This window comes from Peromyscus eremicus, chromosome 5 (assembly GCF_949786415.1).
Source record: "Peromyscus eremicus chromosome 5, PerEre_H2_v1, whole genome shotgun sequence".
Classification (NCBI taxonomy): Eukaryota; Metazoa; Chordata; class Mammalia; order Rodentia; family Cricetidae; genus Peromyscus; species Peromyscus eremicus.
In genome coordinates this window covers 86,060,171-86,085,061 of record NC_081420.1, presented here as the reverse complement: position 1 = coordinate 86,085,061, position 24,891 = coordinate 86,060,171, and the positions used below count along the sequence as shown (strand labels likewise).

Below are 24,891 nucleotides of genomic sequence, written 5' to 3'. Positions count from 1 at the left end.
CACAGTGGTGGCTGGTCTCCTCTGTTACAACAGTCGCTGTTAATAGCCACCTATTTGTAATTCGGGGCTTTCCCCAGGACAGAGTGGGCTTTTGGCAGGAACAGCAGCTGCTTTAGGGCTTGAAATTAGCATAAGAGAAGCTTGGGAAACGCTTGTTAGTCAGAACCTGGAACAGCAGAGGATCTCACAGAGAATAGCATGTTCCAGTGTTGCCTCCGAGTTTAAGCAGTTGCCAACCTGTGAAGTCCAAGGCCAAAGGGCTTCTCTGTTCCTGATCCTCTCTTGGTGAGGACAAGCCACAGCTGGCCAGCAGCTGTTGGCAGGCTGAAAGGACACCACAAGCCCCACAGAACCCAGACTTGGACACCGGGCGAAGCTGAGATCAGCCTGAGTATGGCTTTCCACTAGGTGTTGTCTCTTTTTCTCATAGGTGACATTTGTAGAAGAAGAATAACACCTATTTTACAAGAACAAGGGAAAGAGTGAATGCAAGACTCCTGGTGTCCCAAAGGCCTTGGCAAACCACAGCCACTCACTGTTCTGATAGTCACTGTTATTGTGGCTACCATCAAGGTTATAGCTGAAGAACCAGCCTTCCTCCATCTTAGGCTGAAAGTATCTTATAGTAAAGACAAACTAGGTTCATTCTTGTTTATGATTAAACCTCTGTTTCTCAAGGAGTGGGCTACACTCCACCTGTAACCTTAACTACAAATGGTTCTGTACTGCCTGTTCCAGAAATGGCTATCATGTCTTTGTTTCAAAAAGTTGTTTATAACCATCTTGCAACTCTACCTTTGTTTCAAAAGGTTAGATGACCACCTACGATGTGATTGCCTTGTTCTGCTTGACTGTTATGCTCTGCTCCTGTAATCCCGCCCATTCCCCTCATTTGGAAACCCTCTATATCCCTGAGCTATAAAAGCCTTGTCTTCCTCATATCCAATGCTGACTTTTTGAAACCTGTCTTAGGGGGAGACATCTTGTGTACACAAATCAAAACGCTTGCTTTAATTAATTGCCTGCTTTAATTAATTTGCCCATGATGATTTGGGTTGGTGGTGGTCTTTCTCCTCCCATTTTTGGGATTAACACAGCACCTGAAACAGATACAGTTTCTCCCAAGGTAGGACCTTCCTGTAAAGACACTGGCAGACATGTCTTCAGAAAAACATGCAGGAGAAGCCAGGCATGGTGGCATACATCTGCAATTCCAGTTCTCAAGAGGTTGAGGCAGGATGATATCTTGAGTTTGAGTCTAGCCTGGGTTACATAGTGAGTCCTAGTCAGAAGACCAAGGAGGGAGATAAAGAAAAAAGGATGGGAGGCAGGTAGGCAGGAAGCAGTCAGTATCCGTTAGAAGTAGGGCCTTCCAAGCACTCTCTCCTCGACTCCATGTAGCATCTTGAACTCACCAATCCACACCCCAGTGGTCAGACTCAGGGGTCCCTGGAGCCTTCTCCCTAATGGAGATGCTCCCAGCAGGCACCTCACCTAGCTAGGATCTGGATCTGCTGGAAGACATTGCAGAGACGAGTGATACAAGGAAGGATTTCTTTTTCTTTTTTTCTCTTTTCTTAAATAAATGTACTCATCTATTGTACATTCTGGCTGCAACTTCCCCTCCCCCCCTCTCCTCCTAACCCACCCCACCTCCCACCCTCCCAATCCACTCCTCCATTTCTGTTTAGGAAAGGACAGGTCTCCCGTGAGTATCAACAAAACATGGCACATCAAGTTGCAGTAAGACTAAACAATTCCGCATGTATTGAGAGGCTGGGCAAGGTGACCCAGTATAGGGATTAGGGCCCCCAAAGCCAGTAAAAGACTGGGAGACAGCCTCTGTTCCCACTGTTAGGAATCCCAAAAGAGGACCAAGCTTCATCCAGCAACTGATGGAAACAGATGCAGACCCACAGCCTCTCTGATGACAATTGGGCTAGGTACCAATCTGGTCACAAGAGATAAGGAAAGATTTTTTTCGATGCTCTTCTTCCTGCCCTGTCTCCAGGCCATCTGTTCAGTCTTGATTTTTCTGGGTGCTTCAGGCTTCCTTTTTGTTTATTCGATAAGGCAGGGTCTTTCTCTGACCTGCAACTGGTGACCCCTGGTGGATAGAAGTGAAATCTGTAAACTTTTTTTTTTTTTTTTTTGGTTTTTCGAGACAGGGTTTCTCTGTGTAGCTTTGCACCTTTCCTGGAACTCACTTGGTAGCCCAAGCTGACCTCGAACTCACAGAGATCCACCTGGCTCTGACTCCCGAGTGCTGGGATTAAAGGCGTGCGCCACCACCGCCCGGCGAAATCTGTGAACTTTAAACTCACAGACACATGGCCTGAGAGCCTGATCTGTGGTGGCCAACAACAGCACCCTTGGACTTGGGCTCTCAAGAATAAAGCTGCTCTGGGGTTTCTTGGCTTTGGTGACATATTGTGGAATGTTAGTTTAAGATGTGTTACATTTGCTTATGCTGTGGAATATTTGTTTAATGGTGCAAAGATGTGTTGGATTCCTTTACATTGCATTTGTTAAACTCTGTGAAGCTGTGTTACTGTGTCTGATTGTTCTAATAAAGAGCCAAGGTGTGCTCCCACCCATCAGCGACTCTTTACCGTCTCAGTTCAGTCTCTCTATGAGGGGCCTTACACCAGTTGTCGGAACCATCCTGGGAGGCAAGGTCATCCTCGGGCTGACACCGGGAATCAGCCTTTCCATTCCACTGTGGAATTCCTGGGGCAGAATGTAATTCTTTAGGTCCATTGTTCCAAAACTCTGATAGCTGAAACGTTTCTTCTGATTATCTTCTTTCCTGCCAGGACTGTAGCAGAGTGACTTCAGTTCATGTCAGCAGTTCGGGGTGTCATTGTTACACAGTCGCTTGGACTGATTGAATGGGTCTTAGTGACCAAGCCCTCGACAGTCAGAGGAAGCCCCCTAGAGCTCTGGGCTAGCGTTCCCTCTGGCGGACAGCATTGCAAAGGGCACGAAGCCAGCCCTTGGCTGCCACCATAGCAGAGGTCTTACACTGAATGCTTAATCCTTTGGCGGGGTTCCAGGTGCCCTGATTTTCAATCCCTCCTTCCAGTTCCATGGAGCCAGTGTGCAACTTCAGTAGCAGAGAAGGTGGTCGATCAGAGGGTTGGCTGGCCTCTCACACCCCCTGTTGTTAAGTAGAGGATGGGGGTACACACTGTGCTCTTTCTGCTGCCAAGGCCCGGCTTGCTGCTCTAAGCCCCATCTCATGCTCCCCTTGACTCCATCCCTAACCCCAGGAAAGATGAGCTGCTGCAAGCGCGAAGCTTCGGTGGTGAGCTGGTTCATGTGCAGCTCACCAGTACTGAGCCTTAAGGCCTGGTTGCTGTGTCCTGTGTGGCACCTCCCCTCTGCCCTCCGTCTCCATACTTTTCTCTCCACAGCCTGTCCGCTGCGTCCCTTGGCGAGGCCTTTAGTCCAGTGGTTTTTCAGCTGTTCCCAGGCTGTATCTGCTTCTGTAATTCATCCCCCTAGCAATGACACCCTACCCGAGATCACATCCCTTACCTCCTGGAAAAGTTCCTCGTGTCTTCTTTGACTCCCTGGACAACTGTCCTGTGTCCCCTGTGGGTAGGTGACTACAGTGGCTGGCACTCACTTGGTGAAAATGAGACCCAAATAGTCACACTTTGCATAAAGTGCCTTCCACACCACGTGCCTCCCCCACATCCCCAACTTAACTGTCTTCTCGGGAGATACCTCTGTCCTTTCCTCCCTTTGGCCCAATTTTTGTTTGTTTGCTGTTTGTTGTTTGTTTTAAATGGAAGAGTCATTTCCTAATTCTGACTGGAAACTTTTTTTGTGGTGTCACGCCTCCTACCCTCTCCCTGTCACTCCACCACCCACACCCCGTTCCTGATTTCTGATGAGGTGAATGAAGAAGACAGAAATGTGGAAGTGGGAACTTGAGCCAGGCAAGGGAAGCCACGGAGGGATACAGTAAAAGCAGATTGGCTAGGGTGGATGTGAGCCGAGGATGTGCTGCTAGTTTATGTGACGGGAGACACGTGGATGATTCCTTCCATCTGCGGCAGGGTGGGGAGCATCCCTTTGATCCAGATGCTGAAGGTGGTGATGTCAGGAGTGGGGTCAGGCTGAGGTCAAAGTGGAAGGCGGCTGCCTTCCCACAGTGCAAGGCCGTGGGGCATGGAGCAATCAAGTTATGGATGAGCTAAGGTCAGCTGAGGTAAGAGAGTGAGGATTCCTAGCAGCTGGCTTTCTTCTGGGAGCCATGCCCTGAGGTCCTGTGGGAGGCCACTTGCCCTTCTCTTGTGTGCATCTTGCTTCAGGTCAAGGTCACCCTTGGGTTGGCTACACACTGGCGGGAGTCACTGTGCTTGGCTCACCCCTGCTTGGTGACCAGCAGGGAGACAGTGAGCAGTGGCCAGACTTCGACAGAGCCCTCCTCTCCAGCTGTTCTGTTGGGAGCTGGTGCCAAATCGAGGCCACTCGTTTTGTGACCTCTAGAAATCCACCCAGGGAGTCACTTGTCACCCTGGACCCCGCTGTGTCTGGACCTCTCTGAATTGGAGCCAACTAAGTTCCCTCGCCTCTGCTTAAGACAATTTGAGTTTCTGCAGTGAGCAACCAAAAGAAGTCTGAACTAATGCAATAAACAGCTCACTGGGGAAGAGGCCTGAGATTAAAGCTTGTAGCTCTAGCACTGGGGAGGTGGAGGCAGGAGGGTCAAGAGGTCAAGGTCAAGAGGTGAGGCCAGCCTCGGATACTGGAGACCTTTGTCTTAAGAGAGGGGTGGGAGAATGTGGAGGTGGTGGTGGGGTGGGTGGTGGTGGTCCTGGGGATGATGGGGGTAGGGGTGGGGGTAGAGTGAAATCAGAGGTTTGAGACTGTGAGGGAAGGGAACAGCAGAGGGCAGCAGGTACAACCAGCCAGTAAAGGCCCTCAGAGTGAGGGAGTTCTCTCCCAACTCCACCATTAGAGATCTGCTCCTGGAACTTGAAGGTGCAGTGTGCAATGACCACACCCAGGAGAGCTGTAAGAGGCCTGCAGAGTATAGCTCCTATGCCCCTGCCCAGCCCCAGAAGGCCAGTTGCCAGCCCTCACCAGCCTTAACTGGCTTGTTTTTTCCTCAGCCCTGGCATGGGAAGGACCCTACTGTGGTTGATATATTATGCACCCCAATAAACTTATCTGGGGGTCAGAGAACAGAACAGCTACTATATTAAACATAGAGGTCAGGCAGTGGTAGCACACACACCTTTAATCCTATCACTGGGAGACAGAGATCCATCTGGATCTCTGTGAGTTCAAGGCCACACTAGGAACAGAGCCAGGTGTGGTGGCACACACATTTAATCCCAGCACTTGAGATCTCATGTCTTGCTTGGAAAAGATACAGCCTTTAATCCCTGGAAGTGATGGCAAGAAACAGAAAGGTATATAAGGCATGAGGACCAGGAACTAGAGGCTTTTTAGGTTTTTTAATCTTTTAGGCTTTTGAGCAGCAGTTCAGCTGAGATCCATTCAAGTGAGGACTCAGAAGCTTTCAGTTTGAGGAAACAAGATCAGCTGAGAAATTGGTGAGGTGAGGTGAGCAGTGGCTTGTTCTGTCTCTCTGATATCTCAGCTATCACCCCAATATCTGGCTCTGGATTTTTTTAATTAATAAGACCTTTTTAAGGATCATGTTACACCCTACTCTATTTCTGCTTTCATCCTCACAAGGGATCAAGACTCAGGTGACCGCTGGTGACATGCTTTCTCCCCGCCAGCCACCCCCCAAGTGAGCACGACCTCCCAGCCCTGCCCAGGTTTCCCCTTCTTTGCTGAGTCTGTGACGTCACAGAGTCAGAGACGAATGGCCACTGTGTTAGTTACTTGTAGATTCCTGAGGCCCAGTACCTCACAGAAGCAGTTTAAGATTCACCAGGTTTACTTTGGCTGCCAGTTTCCAGAGGGTACAGTCCATTGCGTTGGGGAAGGACGGCAGAGCAGCTCCGTGATGGTAGAAGCAGAAACTGGAGAAAGGAGCCGGGGCTGGGAGATGACTCAGCCATACAAGCATGAGGACCTGACCCCCAGAATCCACGTAAAAAGCCAGACATGGTGCTCGTGCATGTAATTCCAGTGTTTGAGAGCTGCAGCCAGGCAGAGCTGGGGCTTGCTGGCCAGCTAGCCTAGTCTACTGGGTGGCCTCAGGCCAGAGAGAGATCCTGTGTCTCAAAAATCAAGATGGAAGGCTCCTGAGGATGACACCTGAGGTTGACCTCTATAGATAGGCACATGCACACACACACACACACACACACACACACACACACACACACACACGAGTAAGGGGAGGAAAGGGAAGGATCCAGGGATAATATATGGCCCCAAGACTTGCCCCAGTGACCCACTTCCTCCAGAAAGGCTCCATCTCTTAATGGTTCTATATCTCAATAAACAGAGCTATCCATGGGAAACCAGGTACTCAAGTGCTCCAGCCTAGGAACATTTCAGATTCAAAGGTTGACTGCCTGGACCCCAGCCCCCAAACTCCAGTCCAGGCTTACCTGATTCCTTATAGGCATCATCAAACTCCACCTGGAAGAAGTAACCGGTGTTCCAGAGGCACCTGCAGGATGAAGCATCGTAGGAGACCTTGAGTGGTGCCAGCTGTGGGTCATACACACTGTCTCTCCACTGGATGTTGATGGGAGACTGCCGGGTGCCTCCCACTGAGGAGTCTGGGCCAGTCCAGAGGGGGTGCCCTGGAGACCGAGAGGAGACCATGACTGAGAGGTCAGTAGTGCAGGCATGAAGCAATAGGGACCCAGCTCTGAGAACAGACCCAGTAGGGAACCCTGGAACCTTCTGGCCACCCAGCCACTTAACTCTTATATATACATAATATGCAAGCTCTTGGCTCATTTGCCGGCCTGTGCCTATGTGAGTTTGACTTCTGTGTGGTCATTGTCTAGAGTGTGACCATAAAGAAAAGGAGGGAGATCTTTAGCTTGTTTCAGTGATAGGAACAGCAGTTGGGACAAGGGGGACCTAAAAAGTTCCAGAGAGCAGCTAGGGACAGAAGCAGTAGAGGTAAGTTGGTGGAGCAGAGATGAGAAACTACAGGTCCCAGTTACTGGAAGAGTTCCAGGAAGCTGCCAGGCCTCAGGAGCCAAAACCGTAATGCTGGTAGCTATAAGAAACAAAGGTCCCAGCCGGGCGGTGGTGGCGCACACCTTTAATCCCAGCACTCAGGAGGCAGAGCCAGGCGGATCTCTGTGAGTTCGAGGCCAGCCTGGTCTACAGAGTGACAGGACAGGCACCAAAACTACACAGAGAAACCCTGTCTCAAAAAAAAAAAAAAAAAAAAAAAAAAAAAAGAAAGAAAGAAAGAAAGAAAACAAAACAAGAAGGAACAGAAGTCCCAGTCCTCAAGACCCACCCAAGGGCTGTAACATGATCAGGCTTTGCCTGCGGCTGATCTTTAGGAAATTTAGGATTAAGCCAGCTGTCAGACACCAGGCTGCTGGGGATGAAGCCCAGAGCAGTAAGCCTCCAACTTGTGCACCCAGAGTCATGAGCCCTTAGCTTCTAAACTCTGGAGCAATCATCCCTCGGCTCTCATGGCTTGGAGCTGTAAGCCTCTGGAACCAGCCCCTAGTTCTTGGCACTCAAGGACCTGGGGCTCCCCGCTTCCTCATGCCTGCTCAAGATATTTATTTGGGTGGAGTGGAAGTATCCCAACAAATTGATTGGTACCAGCCCCCTGGGTCACAGACATGGAATGTGTACTGGCTCTTGCTCCTGCCTGACTGTCCAGCAAAATGTGGCACCCCCCCCCATGGTGATGATGGTTAAATCTGCCTCCCAAGCTGGTCCCAAAGAGCTCTGCAGACTTCTCCTGCTTCTGCCCATGTGTGCCCCTTCTTGTGATATATAACAAGACTTGAGAGCCGCCACAACCAGCTGGAATGTTGTGGCCATGCAGGGCCTCATCAGTGGGTCCCTTTTTTATTCTAAGGCAAAGTGACAGCAGAAACCCTGCTCTTTGTTGGCCTGTGCTCTATTTTATTATTTAGGTCCCCCTCACCCCACCCACTCCCACCCCAAGACAATCTTTGTAGCTCTGACTATCCTGAAGCTTGCTATGTAGACCAGGCTGGCCCAGAGCTCACAGAGATCCCCTTGCCTCTGCCTCTGGAGTGCTGGGATCAAAGTCATGGGCCACCAAGCCTGGATTCTCTATGCTCTATTAAGAGAGCCGTGGAGCAGCACAGACCTTGACTACATCTGTGGTAAGAGAGGCTCGAGTTTACATGTTAGAAATCACGCATTTGACCTTCCCACTGGACAACGGGTATTTAACACAGCTACAGAAGGCTGAATTTAAACCAAATGCAAGAGTGTCCACAGGCCCTACCAGAGCTCTCTTCCAGTCTGACATCTCAGGCTTCCCTGACCAAGAAACTCAAGGTGTGGGAAGAGTGGATGTTTTAGGATCTGTTTGCTGAGCTGTGTAAGTGAGAGCACCAAGAGGGAAACACCTGTACTGAGCCGAGCATCTGCCACCAAATGAGGGGGAGCTGCTTATTGGTGCATCTAAAGTACCGATGCCACCTGAATACAAAACGAGTCTCAAATAGTTCCTCATACTGGCCTCATATGACACCTCTCACAGCAAAACAAGGCTCAAGCTAGGTAAAGTTGGCCTCATGGTCTGGCATGTTGGTGCTCACCTTTAATTTCTACACTTGGAGGCAGAGGCAGGTAGATCTGTGAGTTTGAAGCCAGAGGATATTCGCTCACACTGTGAACCGGAGTTAGCATTTGTATCAATTAAATAAAGTTAACGTCGGGTCAGGAGGCTGAGTTAGCAACTATTTGATAGAAAGTAATCATAGAGCATCAGAGGGCGTCTGGAAGAGACACAAAGACACACCAGAGGTAGTGGGGAGGGATTTTGAGCGGCATGGCATTTTTTTGTTTTTGGCAGAGCCGAAAGACATGCTTTTTGGGAGACAACAACAAAGAGAGGTTAGTTAGGTGCGACTCAACCTCTCTGAGCTAGCCGGTTTTCACCCAGGCTTCGAATCTCGAGTTTTATTTATAAATAGAACAATAGAGATCTAGTTAAAGCCACCTTTAGTGACAGCTGGTGCCTGCAGGAACAGAATCCCCACCAGGCTGTGGCCTGAGTGGCCAGGCTGCTGCCAGAGAAGCAGGCCGGTAACTGCGGAGTCACAATCGCTGGCTGAAATAGCAGTAGATAAAGGTGCAGCCACTGTGCCGAAGATAAAACAGCAACAAAGTGAGACCTTTGTCTCAAAAAAAAAATATATATATATGTGTGTGTGTGTGTGTGTGTGTGTGTGTGTGTGTGTGTGTGTGCTGGGATTAAAGTCATGGGCCACCAAGCCTGGATTCCAGCTGGTTGTGGCGGCTCTCAAGTCTTGTTATATATCACAAGAAGGGGCACACATGGGCAGAAGCAGGAGAAGTCTGCAGAGCTCTTTGGGACCAGCTTGGGAGGCAGATTTAACCATCATCCCATGGGGGGGGGGTGCCACATTTTGCTGGACAGTCAGGCAGGAGCAAGAGCCAGTACACATTCCATGTCTGTGACCCATCATCGTCATCATAGTAAGTTGGTTTGGTTTCAGATGGGAAGTAAGGCAAATGAAACAGAGTTTCTCTTTTGAATCATTTAACAAAGCCATGCAGCGGTCCATGGGGCAACTGTGGCCCAGGTGCCAACGGTATGAGCTGCCAATAGAGCCCAACCCTCTGTCCCGGGGAACTAATCTGGGGACAGAGTGAAGACTTGTCACCAACAGGACCTCCTCACTTCATGAGCTTCCATCCTCCAGGCTGATCGAACAACAGACACCTACTCCTTCCCCTCAAGCCTCCCGAGGAGATCAGTGCCCCTCCCGAGAAGATCAGTGCCCCACGCCACTGTCACTGGGTGTGACCCCTGCCAACTTGCTCCCACTTGGGATATCAGTGGACATGATGCAAACAGGGAGATTATTTTTTAATTTAATTTATTTATATTTTGTTTTGTTTTGAGACAGGGTCTTTCTACATAACCTGGGCTATCCTAGAACTCACTATTAGACCAGGCTGGCCTCCAGTTCACAGAGCTCTGTCTGCCTCTGCCTTTTCTGGCTGAGTAGAGGCTTTAACTATGTTTGCATGATTGGGTTCTCCATGAGTAAACCACATCCCTGGTGGCTGCTGGCTGAGTGGGGAGGGATGAGGGAGTTGGGGGTGTGAGAAATGCATTGAACAGATGTGCCTCCCCCCATCTAGGATGTGGCCCAGCTCTACCTGGGTAAGTCAAGCCCTGGGAAGACCCACCAACTTGTGAGCATGAAAAACCTATTAAAAGGTTCATGCCTTCCTTTGATCCCTGGCATTTAGCTTTTTTTCTTAAACCAATCACAGTGATATATACTCACACAGTGTAAAGGAATATTCCACAAACCCCAGCACTCTGCAGACAGGTAGATCTCAGAATTTAAGGCCAGCCAGGTCTACATAGAGAGTTTCAGGCCAGCCTGAGAGTTTCACAATATATAATGAGACCCTGTCTCAACCAAACCAAACCAAACCAAACCAAATCAAAAAACTTCCAAGAACATGCAGCCAGGAGATGACAACCATTGATAATTAGTTCTCTTGGGTAGGAAAACCTTTGTGTATTGGTGTCCACATGCCTGGATGTTTATAGAGTGCAAAGGACAGTCTTGGGTGTCATTTCTCAGCTGCCATCTTTTTCTTTTTTTTTCTTTTTCTTTTTTTAAGACATGTTCTCTCATTGACCTAGACCTCACCTAGCAGGCTAGGTTACCTTGCCATTGAGTCCCAAGGATCTGCTTGTCTCTGCCTCCCCAGCACTGGAGATTACAAGACCAGCCTCAGTGAATTCCAGTTGTCTCTTGCAGCTATGTCCACCCAGGCCAGAGGGAGAGTACCTTGGTGGCCCAGAAAAAGGCCTGTGACTGGTACATACCCAATCCTTCATTTGCAGGCAGGGCTGTGCAGTGATTGGTGTAAACCCTTGTCACACCCACCTCTGACTATACAACTAATTTACTTAGTTCCCTTTTGGAGTCAGCTGGGGGACACCTCTCTGCCCTGTCCTCTCATTTTGCAACATCAGGTGGCACACTCCTTTCATCCCAGCACTTGAGAAGCAGAGGCAGGCAGATCTCTGAGTCAGAGGCCAGCCTGGGCTATGGAACGAGTATCAGGACAGCCAGGGCTACACAGAGAAACCCTGTCTTGGGGGTGGAGTGGGGTAGGGTGGGGTGGAGAAGGCTTCTCTCAGGTGACCTTGTCTTTGGGCTGAGCGGGAAGAGGGGACAGAGGGAGCTGTTGTTGGGGGCAGCAGTGTTGATATGAGTTGTCCCAGAAGCACTGAGAGGACAGCTGAAGAGCTCCAGGGAGTGATGGAGTCGGGAGCAGAGCAGTGGTGACATTGGGCTTTAGGAAGATGGAAGATGAGAAGCTGCCAACCTCAGTCACCAGATGAGTTCCAGGGAGCTGCCAAACCTTAGGAGCCAAACTTCAGACACTGTAGGCACGACAGCTGTGGTACTACCTCCAGCCATGGGTTGAGGATCCCCCACCCTAGGCACATTCCGGAGCAGTAACGCTAGCAACTGCTGTCTGCTGCTGCTCACAGCTGTTAGAGCCAAGGACAGCAGAGTTGCCAAGTGCCGGGGTTAAAGCTCAGAGCCATGAGCCTCGAACCTGAGATCCTAGAGCCAGAAGACTCCGGCCTCTAAAACCCAGGGCAGCGGGCCCCCAGCTCCCAGGGCTTGGAGCTGTGAGCCTCTGGTTCTGCCAGTCTTGTCCCTGGGCTTTGGACCCTCAGGGCCTAGGCTTAGAGCACCGTAAGAGCTGTTTGTCCACAGGGTGTGTCTGAATAGAACAAGTCCTGGGCTTGCTGACCAAAGACTTTGCTTTGTTCTTTTAACAACTTGCAGTGGTAAATACTTTTATTACCCTTCCTTGACAGCTGTGGAATGTCCTCTGGGTGTGACATGACTGCAGCCATCTTGGAATAAGAGCAGCTGTGATCACCCACAGGAGACCAGTAACATGTTCCCATTAACATTTCCTCATAGAAGGAGCGGGAGGAGAGTCATGAGACAGAGCCTCACCTGAGATCTCAGCCATTCCCACCCTCCTTGTTTCATGGCTCTAATGTAATCCTTCCCTACTTGCACGTGGTCTTGGAAAGTGCTGGACTATAAAGAGGGTACAGGCCATGGCCTGGTGCAGATTGTGTGGCAATCTAGGTGGGTGTGCCCCTCCAGTATGGTTGGTCTTACAGAGAGGCTGGTCAGGGCTGGGTTCTGTATCTCCAACAGGCTCTCAGAAGGTACTACACATCTGGAAAGCCATGAGGGACAGCTGTGTCCATGGAAGGACAGGAAAGAGGAGGGAGGTGACAAGGTTTTCACCCCAGATCTTCCTGGGTGGGGGTGTGACACGTGGGTCACAATGGCTGATTTATGGAGGGCAGCTTGGATTTTTCCTACTCCCTGCATCTCTGAGTAGCTCTGGCTCCAGAGTCTGGACATTGGGCTGGGACCACTGGGGGATGACGTTCATCCCTCCAGCCTCTTTGTTATCCTTCCCGGCCTGAGCTCCTGCTCGACAGGAGCAGGCTTGGAGGCCTGGGTGCTTCTTTGGTTGCCCCAGGGTTTGCAGACAGGGCTGTGGGTGCTGGGCACCCTGGGCACCCAGCTTTTCACACTGGCTTCTCACCAGATGCTAGAGACAGCATCTGTCTTGCCTGTCCTGTGGATGAGGAAACCAAGGCTTAGGGAGGCAGGGCATTTAGTAAGGTTGTCACCTCTCCAAAGTCACCTGTTGTCCTCACTTAGGGCTCAGGGCCCGGCCCTTCCAAATGCTGAAGCCCCAAGTCTGTAGCCCACGCACTTTGAGTGCTGAGTCAGGACACATATTTTACAGGGAAGTGTCTTAGACCCAGTTGGAGGCTTGGAGCATGTACTGCACATTCCCAGTACCTCTTCCCCCCTTTTACCCCCGAACCAGAGTTAAGTGGCTCACTCAGGGCCACCAGATGCCGGAGACACTGTACAAATCAGAACGGAAGCCAGTCAGCTCTGGACCATGTTGCCTCTTAAAGCCACCCTAAGGACTGCACCAACATTACCTCACACCTGGGACAGCCTAAGGATCTACTTACGGGCACAGCTGCTGTGTTTCTCCGCACAGGAATGCCGGGAGCGCCAGTGCTGTGGCCTCACGGCACGGAGAGGCCCCATGTGCCTGAGGATGGCTAAGGGTTTGTGAGGGCCTCTCCCCAGCATCGTGGCTCTGAGCATAAGTGTGCCAGTTCCCCACTGTCCGCCCTTGTTTGGGTCAGGGCCACTGTGGAGTGGGGTGCACCTCTGTTCTTTTTTTTTTTGAGGAACTCATCGAAACCTCTGAACCTAGTGGTTAAATTTCAACTCTTACCTGTCCCAGTTCAGGAGTGGATGACTGGGGACCAGTGGCCTTGGCTGGGAACAGGTCACTCCGGTCACTGCTTTGGTCTGATAAACAGCTGGGCAAGCCAGACAGTTAAACTTGACAGGGATCCCCCAAGAGCACCGGGAAAGAATATGAAAGATGGGTGAGGGCGAAGTCCCTGTCCCCTGTGGTGTTGACCTTGTCTTGGGGACATGTAGTGCAGGGACAGAGCTATGACACAAGTGGACAGAAGATGGCAGGTTCAAGAGCATAAGGACTAGTGGGGCCACAGTGGCTGAGTGGGGCTGACAGGGTGTTCTGATTTCTGAGGGCAGCTGGAGGCGCCTTGGGCCAATCTCCACAGCCTAGAGCCCACTTGATCCAAATGTCGTTATTGAGGCAGGATGCCCTCTAGTGGGCAAGCCCCTGGGTTCTGCCCAGAGGTTTGCTGCCAAACCCAACAGTGTCTCTTTCATGCATGAAGGGTCCGCACAGGGACAAAGTGTATTTGGTGGCCCTGGCCATGCTGCTTGGATTTTGTGTCGGCCCCAGGAAGCCTCACTCAGGCTGGGGCAGCTGCCTGTTCTCCAATACCCTTTCCTAAAGGAGGTCCACAGGGACGGGAAGGCTGTGGGTGCTTTCCTCATTACTATTGTTTTAAGCTGTGGGTCTGTGAGAGCATAGGGAAGTCTCTCATCACAGATTCCAGATCTTAGATCTACAAAACCTAGATGATTGGGATGGACTGTGGGTGAGCTGTGGGCCCTAGAGGGGGAGAGAGAAGAGAGGAGGGAGGGGGGGAGGGAGAGAGGAAAGGAGAGAAAGAGAGACACAGAGAGAGGGGAACAGGAAAGGAATTGGGCTTTATATTTTGTATTGTTTTTTAATTTTTGCCTTTATTATTTTTATTTATATTCAGTGATATAATCAACAAGTTCATTTAACAAAGGAATACAAATTTAAATTACATTTTATTTATTCTGTGCCTATCTATGCACAGACACATCTGGGGGTCAGAGGACAACCTGCGCCCGTCAGTTCTCTCCGCCGTGTGGGGCCTGGGGTCATCAGGCTTGGTGTCAATCATCTCTACTAGGTGAGTCATCTTGCTGGCACAAATGGACTCCTTGTATTTCCTTAAGCTGGCCTCTACACTGTGGCATTTGTATCTCTGTCCTGTAGATGGAGGAAACCGCTCAGAGTTGTGGCCTGTGCTGGGAGGGCCTCCTAGCTGGCAAGTGGCCAGGCCAGGATGCCCATAGATTTTGAGCCCATCCCACAAACAATATGAGGAGATTGAACTGGAAAGAAAGTGCAGCTAAATGTGTGGCCAAGCAGGAAGTCTTTGGGCACATGTGGCCACTATGCTGCTGTAGCACAAACCCTAACTGGTCTTATTAATAAAAACCCGGGTCAGATATCGGGGTGAATGCTGAAAGATCAGAGGAGCAGAGCACCCAGCCTCTAGTTCTTACCTCTACGAAATCCTCAGCTGAAAGGGACCTGAGCTCCTGTCTCCTCCTGCTGTATATTCTTCTCTCTGTCCAGCCCTATCACTTCCTGTCTCCACCTCCCTAGTGCTGGGATCAAAGGCGTGTGCCACCATTGCCTGACTCTGTTTTTCTTTTAGACTGGATCAATTTTGTGTAGCCCAGGGTAGCCTTGAACTCACAGAGATCTGTCTGCCTCTGCCTCCCGAGTGCTGGGATTGAAGGTGTGTGCCACCACCGCCCGGTCTCGGTGGCGAAACTAGTGGCTTAGCTCCCCACTCTGATCTTCAGGCAAGCTTTACTTGTTAGATCCCAAACAAAATATCACCACACACTGCTGTTGAAGTTCTGGGACACACGTGAGGAACACAGCAGATACCTGGGGATCACAGAAGGGCCTGTCACTCACCCTCTGGGCTGGCTACAGTGGGGTGGCTGGGGGTTGGTGGACAGAAGCCTCCATGGGAGCTTGCACTCTGGCTGTCATTGTTGTCTAAGGACATGCCCTGAAAGGTGGAGGTGAAAACAACCACAACTCACAAGGTCTCGTGTGTGCATTCTGGCGGGGCTCTGTGGCGTCTGCTCTTCTCTGCTCCTTGTGGTGCCAGCTGTGCTGGCCCATGGGGTGGTACCCTCACTTCAATATGGCACTTTGTCGCTGCCTGGAAGGTGTTGGCTGGGGGTTCTCTCTGCAGGGTAGCCTGGGGCTAAGTGAGTCATGGGCAAGGGTCTCAGAACTCAGGAAGTGGACATTGCTAATTTCTAAAGGCCCAGCCCTGGTGAGTAGTCTAGGACATCGTGGAGTTCTGGTCTAGCAGCTCAGAGGTCAGAAGAAAGGTCAAGGTCCCACTTCTGAAGGGCTGTTCAAGAAGCCAAGCAGGCTCCTCAGGGAGCCAACTTTAGAGCCATCAGTGAGCATGTCAACAGTTTGCCCTGCTGCTGCCACTGTCCCCACCTGGAGAAGGCCACCGCCACTCTTTCTGGCACAAAAAGCTGCTCTCTCTGTGTCCCTGAACTGTCCTTTTGGTTCCTAGGGGGAGAGTCTTCAGGAGCAGTATCCTGTGTGAAGCAGGTGAGGAGGGGGTGATTACCAAAGGCCTGGGTGTGCCAGCTGCCAGGAGACGCTGTTGAGGGGCTGTCCCCACAACCTGGGTGGAGGCTGGCAGCCATTCAGTACAGGGCACTGTGGATTTGTCCACGTGAGGGCAAGTCCAGGCCCTGATGGTGTGGATCCCCTCTCTCCCTCCTCAGCCTGTAGTGTCGGGGCCTCCCGTCTGTCCACATCTCTGCACTAACTTCCACCCCAGGCCTGCGTCACCCTGGCAGGCCCTACCAGAGTCTCTACAGCTGCCCTTCCCCAGGTAAGTAGGACCCCCATTGTTTCCCCAACACTCCAGGTGGAATGGCTTTTCAAAACACAAATCTGTGCACATTCACCCTTCCCCAAACCTTGAGAAGGCTTCCCATTGCTTCTCAGTCAAGACATTCAGACTTCCTCTTATGTGTACCATGGGTGTGTGTTCTGGGGCACTGCCTAGTACATATGAACTTTTTTCTCCACAAAGACTAGGGTTCCTAGTAAAACATGGCTGGTTGGTAGCCATTCATCACACGGGGTGATCTGCTCACTTCCTGCTCTCTGCTAAGTTCTTTACCGACTCCTCCCTATGTGTGCATGAGATCGGAAAAGCTCCCAGAGGAGAAGGCTGAGATTTGAGGGCAGCGGCAATTCACTAAAGGAAAACTGAGACATGCCTGCCTGGTTGTTCAAGCTGGTCAACCAGTTACAGGTAAAGCAGATAGGAGGACCACAAGTTCAAGGCCAGCATGGGTTCCAGGATAAAACTTTGTCTCAAAAAAGAGATATTGGCTTGACTACCTGAGTTTGATCCTTGGGACCCAGATGGTAGGAGAGAACTGACTCCCAAGTTGTCCTTTCTCATTTCCATGAGGTACCATGGTACTTGGACAACCCCCTGAACATATATATATATAGAGTAAACAAATGTAACATAAAATCCAGGACATCAAAAGAAAAGAGGGTTGGGGAAATGGCAGTTTGTAAAGTGCATGCCCTGCAATCATGAGGAGCTAGACTTGAGCCTCAGAACCCAGGTATAACAGCCAGGCATGGTGGGGTGGGCTTGTAATCCCAGAGCTGGGGAAGCTCACTAGACAGTCAGGCTCACCTACCCTGCAAGCTCCAAGTACCATTGAAATACCTTGTCTTAAAAAACAGGATGAGTGGCCAGGCGGTGATGGCACACGCCTTTAATCCCAGCACTCGGGAGGCAGAGCCAGGTGGATCTCTGTGAGTTCGAGGAAAGCCCGGGCTACAGAGTGAGTTCCAGGAAAGGCGCAAAGCTACACAGAGAAACCCGGTCTCGGAAAATCAAAAACAAACAAACAAACAAAAAACAAGATGGGTGATTGCTGAGGGGCATGGGTATCACAAACACTCAAGAACACTCACGCACATGTACACACACACACACACACACACACACACACACACACACACACATGTACACACACACACACATACTCTAGCACCCCGGTTCTGGATTCTGGCTATGATTAGCTTAATCTCTGATTGTGACCTAATTGTATTAGCACATGGGCCCTCATTCACCCCTTCACTGCTGGCTAGTTGTTATCCCTCCACCCTTTCCCCACCACTCACTCATCTGCTCAATCATTCAGCTAAGTGCATTTGAAGGCTTGGGATGGAGAAGAACATAAAGCTAAAGCCATGGGTGAGAGGGAGGAGACGAGAATGCTGGGCTGAACACACCATGAATGACGTCACCATTACTTTGTGTTTTCCATGCAGTCAGGCATTCATGTTCAGAATTCTCACAGTTAAAGAGTTATGTTGATTGAGATGTGCTGGGAGTAAGCAGGGTATCCTCCAGGAGTCTCTGCCCAAGTTCCTCTTGGTACCTCTGGGCTTGGTTCCTGTAGCTGCTCTAATGCTTCCCTGGAGTCTGGGTCAGTTGGAATTTCAGATCTTTATGTTGGAGACCACGTTGCAAAATGATCAGGACACAACATGAAAACAGACTTTTGTATAGGTCTTGGGGGTGCACTATGTGTCTAGAGGTCAGGTAATTGGGTGGATGAAAAGGAAAGGACCCTGCAGGCTAAGGACTTTATTGAAGTCCAGGGTCTGGTCCATGCAGCTTTCCTGTGGTTCCTTGACCTTTGGCCTAAGATCAAGTGCAAACAAATTTCATGAGGTAGTTTGAGCAAACAGGTCGTTCCAGGAGGTTACACATGACTGTGAGGTGGTTCATGCGACATATTTGCCCTGTGTGTTAGGGTGGCCTCTATCAAGTAGGCTATATCCTGCATTCCCAAGGGCCGGAGGTCACAAGAAGGAAGTTACATAAGACTTCCTTCTTATACTGCACAGAGGCGCTGTCCGTGGTGATGGCGTCTGCTCCCAGAAGAGAAACTGACTTTTCAACGCACCCCACCCAACTTCCCATCCCCCAGCCGCCGCTGCAAGATATGGCTGTTCTGGAACTTGCTACATAATCTAGGCTGCCAACTTGCTTTCTACATGGATGTGAGGCAACTTAAAATTGTAAGACTTCATTCACATAGACGCCCAAAATCTGCCCTCCTGGCTCCAGCTGCTACCTCCAGCAATTTCTTAGCCTCTTTGGACTTCATCCTCATCTGTGTAAATGACAGGTCTTATTTTAACAGCACAGTTCCAGGTTGAAGTCTTCAAGACACGTTTGAGGCAAAGTAGCCCAGGACCAGCCCCCAGAGACAGAGCGCAGTGGTCTAGAAGCACTCAGTAGGGTCGCCCAAGGTCGCCTAGCTGGTGGCTGCACTGAGTCATGACTTTATTATTGGCACAGAGAAGGGAGTAGGAAAGTTAAGGTAAAGTATTTTCTTTCCAAGTGAAAATAGCTCCCGGATCCTGGTTTGGCGGATTGCTCACTGCGAACATGCGGAAGGAACGAGCCCGGAGAGGAACGTGAATGAGAGACTAAGTGCAGAAATAGCCACTAGTAGCATTTCTGGGAACAAGCGCACATCGATGCCGAAGGAGCGCCTATTCCAGGATACAGAAGCATGCCACATATAATCTCTATCACCGTGACAGCGTCCGCTCCAACTGCTTGCTCACATGGGAGTTGGACAACTTTTGAGACAACATCACTAAACGAGCCCGGAACGTCCGAGACCGATCCACGGCGCGAGTAGGTAGGAGCGGTTTGGATGAGCACACCCTATCTGAGTTGCCGTCACTACAAGTCCCAGCAGCCCTCAGGGCAGGGAAGGGACGCGACTGCCAGAATCCGGGTGAACTACAAATCCCAGCACGCAAATCACAACTGCCGAGACTACCAATCCCAGAAGGCATCGCGCCACACACAGCATACCCTGGGATTTGTAGTCATTGGAGCAGCATTAGCATCTATTCACTCCCTCTCAGAAAGGACGTACATTCCTCAGATTGCCCACGGGAGGATTTACCATTTTAGCAAAAAGCACGGACGTGAGAGGGGAAACAAGGGTCCCAGGAGTCAACTCTCGGAGTACAGGAAGACAACTGCGCATGTTCGCCAGAGTCTGTAGGCGAAAGCGCGCGCTAGAGGCGCCCAGAGCAGGCCCCGCCCCCCGTCCGCCTGGCTCCGCCCTCGAACCCGGAGCCCAGGGAGCCTGCGCTGAGGGCGGGGCGCAGGGCGCGGGGAGGTGCTCGCAGCGCCTGCGCAGAGCGGCTGCTTCTCTCGCGAGGACGGACGCCATTATCGCATCTCCCCGACAAACACCACGAGAATTCCGCAGCCCACACGGTAATTGCAGCTCCCGCAGCCGGTCGCGCCTCCACTCCCCCTTCCCGCGGGGCGAGAGCGAGAGCGAGAGCGAGATCTCCGTCCGCCCCCGCCCCGCCCCGCCGCCAACCGTCGCCAACGGCCGCGGGCCGCACGCCGGGCTGGGTGGGGGCCCTTGGGCCGCGGAATGTCCGTGCGCCGCCTCCGCGCCTCCACCCGCCCGGGCTGCAGGCTCCGGGCTGGGCGTGCGGGGCGCCGGGAGCGAGCGGACGAGGCCCGGCGGCCGTGCTCACGTTCGGCCCCGGAGCCTCGGCGCCGCCCAGGCCCGCGCCCGGCGGCCCTGTCACGGCCCCGGCGCGCGGACGCGGTCTCCCGCGCTCGGCCACCCTAGTCTGTCAGTGCAGAGCCTCGCGCGGTGCTCCCGGGCCCTGCGCAGCGCCCTGCCGCCTCAGGTGGCCCCTTCTCCCGGTAGTTCTTGGCTCTCTGCCTCGCTGGCGCATCCGCCTCTGCTCTGCACTCTGTTTACTTCGGGACTGATAACTGGAGCTCTCTTCCCCACCTAGCGTCACGTCCCTATCCCACACAGCCTTGCTTTTTTCCTGTTGTTTGTAGTGGCCTTTGTTTTTCTGCTCCTGGTGACATTGTAACTTCTCGAGGATAGTGTTAAATCTTCGGCTTCCTCCACCTCCGCTTTGTCCTTTTCTAATCTGGGTCAGTGACTCTTAAGGCCCGCTCAGGTAGGTCCTGATGTCTTCCCTACACGCCTGGTTAGTTCAGGACACAGTGTTTCAGTCTTCGCTTTCTTCAGTCCACAGGGAGTCTCTGCCAAGTACTTCCTTTCTGGTAACTCTTTCCTCCCTGGACGAATTTAAGGTCTTCTTGGCATTTGAACATCTTTACAGTTTACAGGTATGCTCAGTAGGCGTGCCCTTGTTGAGTCTGGGAAATTCTTTCGAGTCATTAGAGAATTTATTTCTCTGATTTTTATTCTTCTAGGGATTCCTGTTATGTGTGTCACACATTTTGGGTAGACTACTTGAATCTCTTCATCTTTCTTTCTAATCCCTTTTATACTCATTCCAAGAGAGCTTCAGTTTATCTTCAGCCCTCATTTTTTTTTATTTTGGTGGGTACTGTGGTTCAAAGACTTTAATTCCAGCACTTAGGAGACAGAGGCAGGTGGATCTTTGAGTTTGAGGCCCATCTGGGCTACATAGTGAGATCCTGTCTTGGAAAAAAAACAACAAAAAAACAACCAAATTGTAGTTTCTGAGTGTATTTGTCCTTTTCCTTTTGTCCAGTAGTTTGTTTTATGAATATATTTTCTCCTTCAGGCTGAGGAAACTATATTAGGGGTTCTTTTCAGTTCTCTTTCTATCTGATTTCTTGTTTGTTTGAGGGGTGGGTGGTAAATGTTAGCTTCTTGCTTTGCATGGCAGGTCTACCTCCTTAGGCAGGTAATTATTATTGCCTAAGCCTTAGGCCCTGAGGCAAGAGGAAACTGGCAGAGGTCCCTGGGCCTATGGAGAGGGTTTAAAAATGGTTTTCCCCTCTAGTGACTTGGCAAGTATGTTTCCTTAAGATCTGGAGGACTTGTTGCGGACGCCTTTTATCTGGGCTGTTTATCTTCAAGGGTTTCCCTTTGCTTGGAAGATGTTCTACCTGTCTGTGAGGTGGCTGTGGAGACTGCTGAGGCCCAGGTGAGGCCTAGAGCCCCACTCCTGTGTGCTCCAGGCCTGCTGTTTCCCTTATCTAGATTAGACCCTCTGTCAGAAATTGATGACGTCTTACTGTGTTCTATTTTCTTGTGGGTTTATTGTACTCTTTATATTAAAAAGTATTTTAGTGGGATAAGTAGAGATTATTTACAAGGCCACTCACCTTGAACAGGAATTCCAAAGCTTGTTGTCTTCAAAGCATTTCTCTCCTTCCTTCCTTCCTTCCTTCCTTCCTTCCTTCCTTCCTTCCTTCCTTCCTTCCTTTCTTCCGTCCGGCTGTCTTCGTGATGTGTGCCAGAGCATGCATGGTCTCTGTGGTTGCCTCCAGTTGAGTGGATGATTCTGGCTCTGCTGTATTGGCAGGGCAGCAGGATGCAGGAGCCTGGTCAGACACTGAGCGTAGGTACTTCATTTAATTGTTCTGTAGTGAGCACTCAGGTTAGCCACTTCACTTTTTTGCTGGTTCACCGACCCAGAAGTGCGCGGGCAGTGTTTGTTGTACCCATAGCACAGGGATAGCAAGGCAATGCATTGGGCTGGCATACTTGCAAGCTGTAGTTAATGAAATAGGCTGCATCTGCTGGAGTCTTGTAGCAGAGTTTAACAACCCATGCGCTCATGAGCACTCTTAGGCCCACCTGCAGATTCAGTCTGCCATTAAGAATTTGAGAGAAACTATTAGTGAGCTTTCTCCCCTTCCATTTCCTCTCCTGATGTTGACATCTTATACAAGGAACTATCCACAGAAAGCCAGAAAAGTATCTAACAGCAAGGATACCTAGATTATAGACCTTACACAAGTTCTAGTATTCCACTGACATCTTTTTTTGTTGTTTGTTTCAGGATCTAATTCAGGACCCCATACTCTATTTAGTTGTCATATCTCCTCCAGTCTGATATTTCCGTCATCCCAGAGTATTCTCCAGTGTTTATAAGTCTTGACAGGAAGAAAAGTACTATCTCTGGAAAAAGCCCAGCAAATACTGTACCTCCAAAGCAACTGGTTGAGGCTAATGTGGCCAGTAGAGACAGTGATGTCAAATACCCCAAAAGATAAACTAAGGACACATCAGTTCTCTGCTAGAAATGCAATATATTCATGAGAAAATGTTAGATGCATATGGGGAGGGAATGTTCACTGGAACTCTGACCAGTACTTCTGCAGGTGAGGGACTCAGAATCTACATGTAGTCAGGGTGTGTGTGTGCACATTGACACACTGAAGAGCCACAAGCTTTGCTCCGTGAGTGGTTAGTGGGTGCCTAAGGGAAGTGGAGGCTCCAGGTACAGCTTTGTAGATGAGTCCACAACAATAGTTTTACTAATGCCACCCCATGCAGCTTAGCCCGTATTCTCAGAGTCAGTTACGCTATGGAACTCTAAGGTACATAGTTGAACTCCATGATGCAAGGCTGACTGGAATACCCATATAACTTTAAAGGGCCATTGTGGTGATATTGTGTTCCCCAATATATCGTGCACCCTAATAAATTTATCTGGGGTCAGAGAACAGAACAGCCACTAGACAGACATAGAGGCCAGAAAATGGTGGCACTCACACCTTTAATCCTATCACTTGGGAGGCAGAGATCCATCTGGGTCTCTGAGTTTAAAGCCACACTGGAAACAGCCAGGCATGGTGACTCACGCCTTTAATCGCAGGAAGTGAGCCTTTAATCCTAGGAAGTGATGCAGAAAGCTGAAAGGTATATAGGGTGTGAGGACCAGGAACTAAAGCTGGTTAAGCTTTTAGGCTTTCGAGAAGCAATTCAGCTAAGATTCATTTGGATGAGGACACAGAGGCTTCCAGTCTAAGGAAACAGGATCAGCTGAGGAATTGCCAGGTGAGGAAGCTGTGGCTTGTTCTGCTTCTCTGATCTTCCAACATTCACCCCAATACCTGGCTCCAGATTTGTTTTTTATTAATAAGACTTGTTAAAATTTATGCTACAGGCCATCTCATTTATTTCTAGGAAAAAAAAAAACATTTCCCTTGGAATAAAAAGACTAGACAGATGGATTCATTGAGGGCCCCAACAGGAATGTGTCAGGCTGAAGTTATATCTGTAGTAAATGTTGTTAGAGTTTCTCTTCATAAAATCCATCCCAGGGAATTGGTCAGTGGAAGTGCTCCTAACCACCCTGTACTGTTGGTTAGCAAGGAAGAGAGTTATGCCAGCTTGGCACTTAGAACTCACTTCATCATCCCAGGCAGAAGCTTGCAGTGAGATCTGGTAGCTATCTACCTTGAAATATAGGTGGGAGGTGCTGCTCCCTTGTCCTTAGTTCTCAAGGGCAGATCTAGAACTCTGATGGGCACTGCTCTGCATGCGTGGATGTAGTCTTCAAAAGAGTGGGGCTTGGAATTGACACTGGAACCTGGTGGACGAGCTGGTGCCTCCAGAGCATGGAACCACCATTGAGAAGGGTGAAACATTGCTGAAATAGAGTGGATTTGATGCCCATCTTGAATTAACTTCTGCAGCTTTCATGTCTACATAGTCAAGAACTGTCCAGTTTGATTACATATATATTAGCCTATGGTGGAACAAACATCTGCTTACCCCAAAGGAACCTCATATTGGTAAAGGTTCTCTAGAGTCTCAATGGTGGGGTTCTTTAGAGGAAGCACCTAAAAGGTTGATTGCATACAATAGTGAGCTTTGGAAGAATTAAGTTTGGCAAGAGAGGCTAGAAAGGGTTAAGAGATAGGAAGAGGTTTTGGCATGTCACTGAAAAAGTTGAAAGAAGTGATGGAGCACATACGTGATATTGACTACCATTGCCTTTCTCTCAGGTCCTAAGGAGCATTAAAAGTTAAGGATCATCAGTGGGGCATGGCGGTGCACACCTTTGATCCCAGCACTCGTGAGGTAGAGGCAGGTGGATGATCTCTGTAAGTTGGAGGCCAGCCTGGTCTACATAGTTCCAAGACAGCCAGAGCTATGTAGGAGGACCCTGTCTCAAAATAGAAACAAAAAAAAGTTGAGGATAAACAGTACATAGAAAGTAAATGTGAGCTGGTGGTGGCATATGCCTTTTATCCCAGCACCTGGGAGGTAGAGGCAGGTGGATCTCTGAGTTCAAGGCCAGCCCAGGGCTACATAGAGAAACCCTGTCTCGAAAAACAAAAAACAAAACAAAAAACAAAAAACAAAACAAAAGTTGAGTGTGGGGGAGGAGCTAGTAGAGTGTGAGGAGGGCAGATAAAATCTGGACAGGTCCTGTGCTGATAGACCTGTAAGAACAAACACCATTTCTGTGAGAAGCTGCTGTGGCCTGTTTTCCTTTGCCTCAAGATGGAAAGTTAGTTTAGTCCTGTGGAAGCTGGAAATGGGTTTGGATTGAACTGAAGTGAAACAGTGGTGTGTATACACCCTGCTGCTACAAACTGGGTTTCCTTTGAACAGACAAAAC

At 50.1% G+C, this 24,891-nt stretch overlaps 2 protein-coding genes and 1 long non-coding RNA gene across 4 annotated transcripts in view; 1 reads left to right on the top strand and 2 right to left on the bottom strand.

The window, feature by feature from the left end:
• Positions 1-13,346, bottom strand: part of Ca5a (carbonic anhydrase 5A) — a 28,824-nt gene extending 15,478 nt beyond the window's left edge. Inside the window, exons 1-2 of the mRNA XM_059262514.1 lie at positions 13,208-13,346; positions 6,549-6,746 (exon numbers count right to left, since the gene is read on the bottom strand). Coding sequence (XP_059118497.1) covers positions 6,549-6,746; positions 13,208-13,346 — 337 coding nt within the window. The remainder of the gene's footprint in view (positions 1-6,548; positions 6,747-13,207) is intronic.
• Positions 13,347-14,425: 1,079 nt separating this feature from the next.
• Positions 14,426-19,930, bottom strand: LOC131911635 (uncharacterized). The gene is made up of 2 exons (XR_009379409.1): positions 17,758-19,930; positions 14,426-14,649 (listed from the first exon to the last, which is right to left on the bottom strand). It is a non-coding gene; the product is annotated as an uncharacterized LOC131911635 (long non-coding RNA).
• Banp (BTG3 associated nuclear protein) overlaps positions 19,629-24,891 on the top strand; it is an 81,206-nt gene continuing 75,943 nt past the window's right edge. For both annotated transcript variants that reach the window (XM_059263887.1, XM_059263886.1), the window contains exon 1: positions 19,629-19,777. The gene's annotated coding sequence lies outside the window, so the exon portion shown is untranslated. The remainder of the gene's footprint in view (positions 19,778-24,891) is intronic.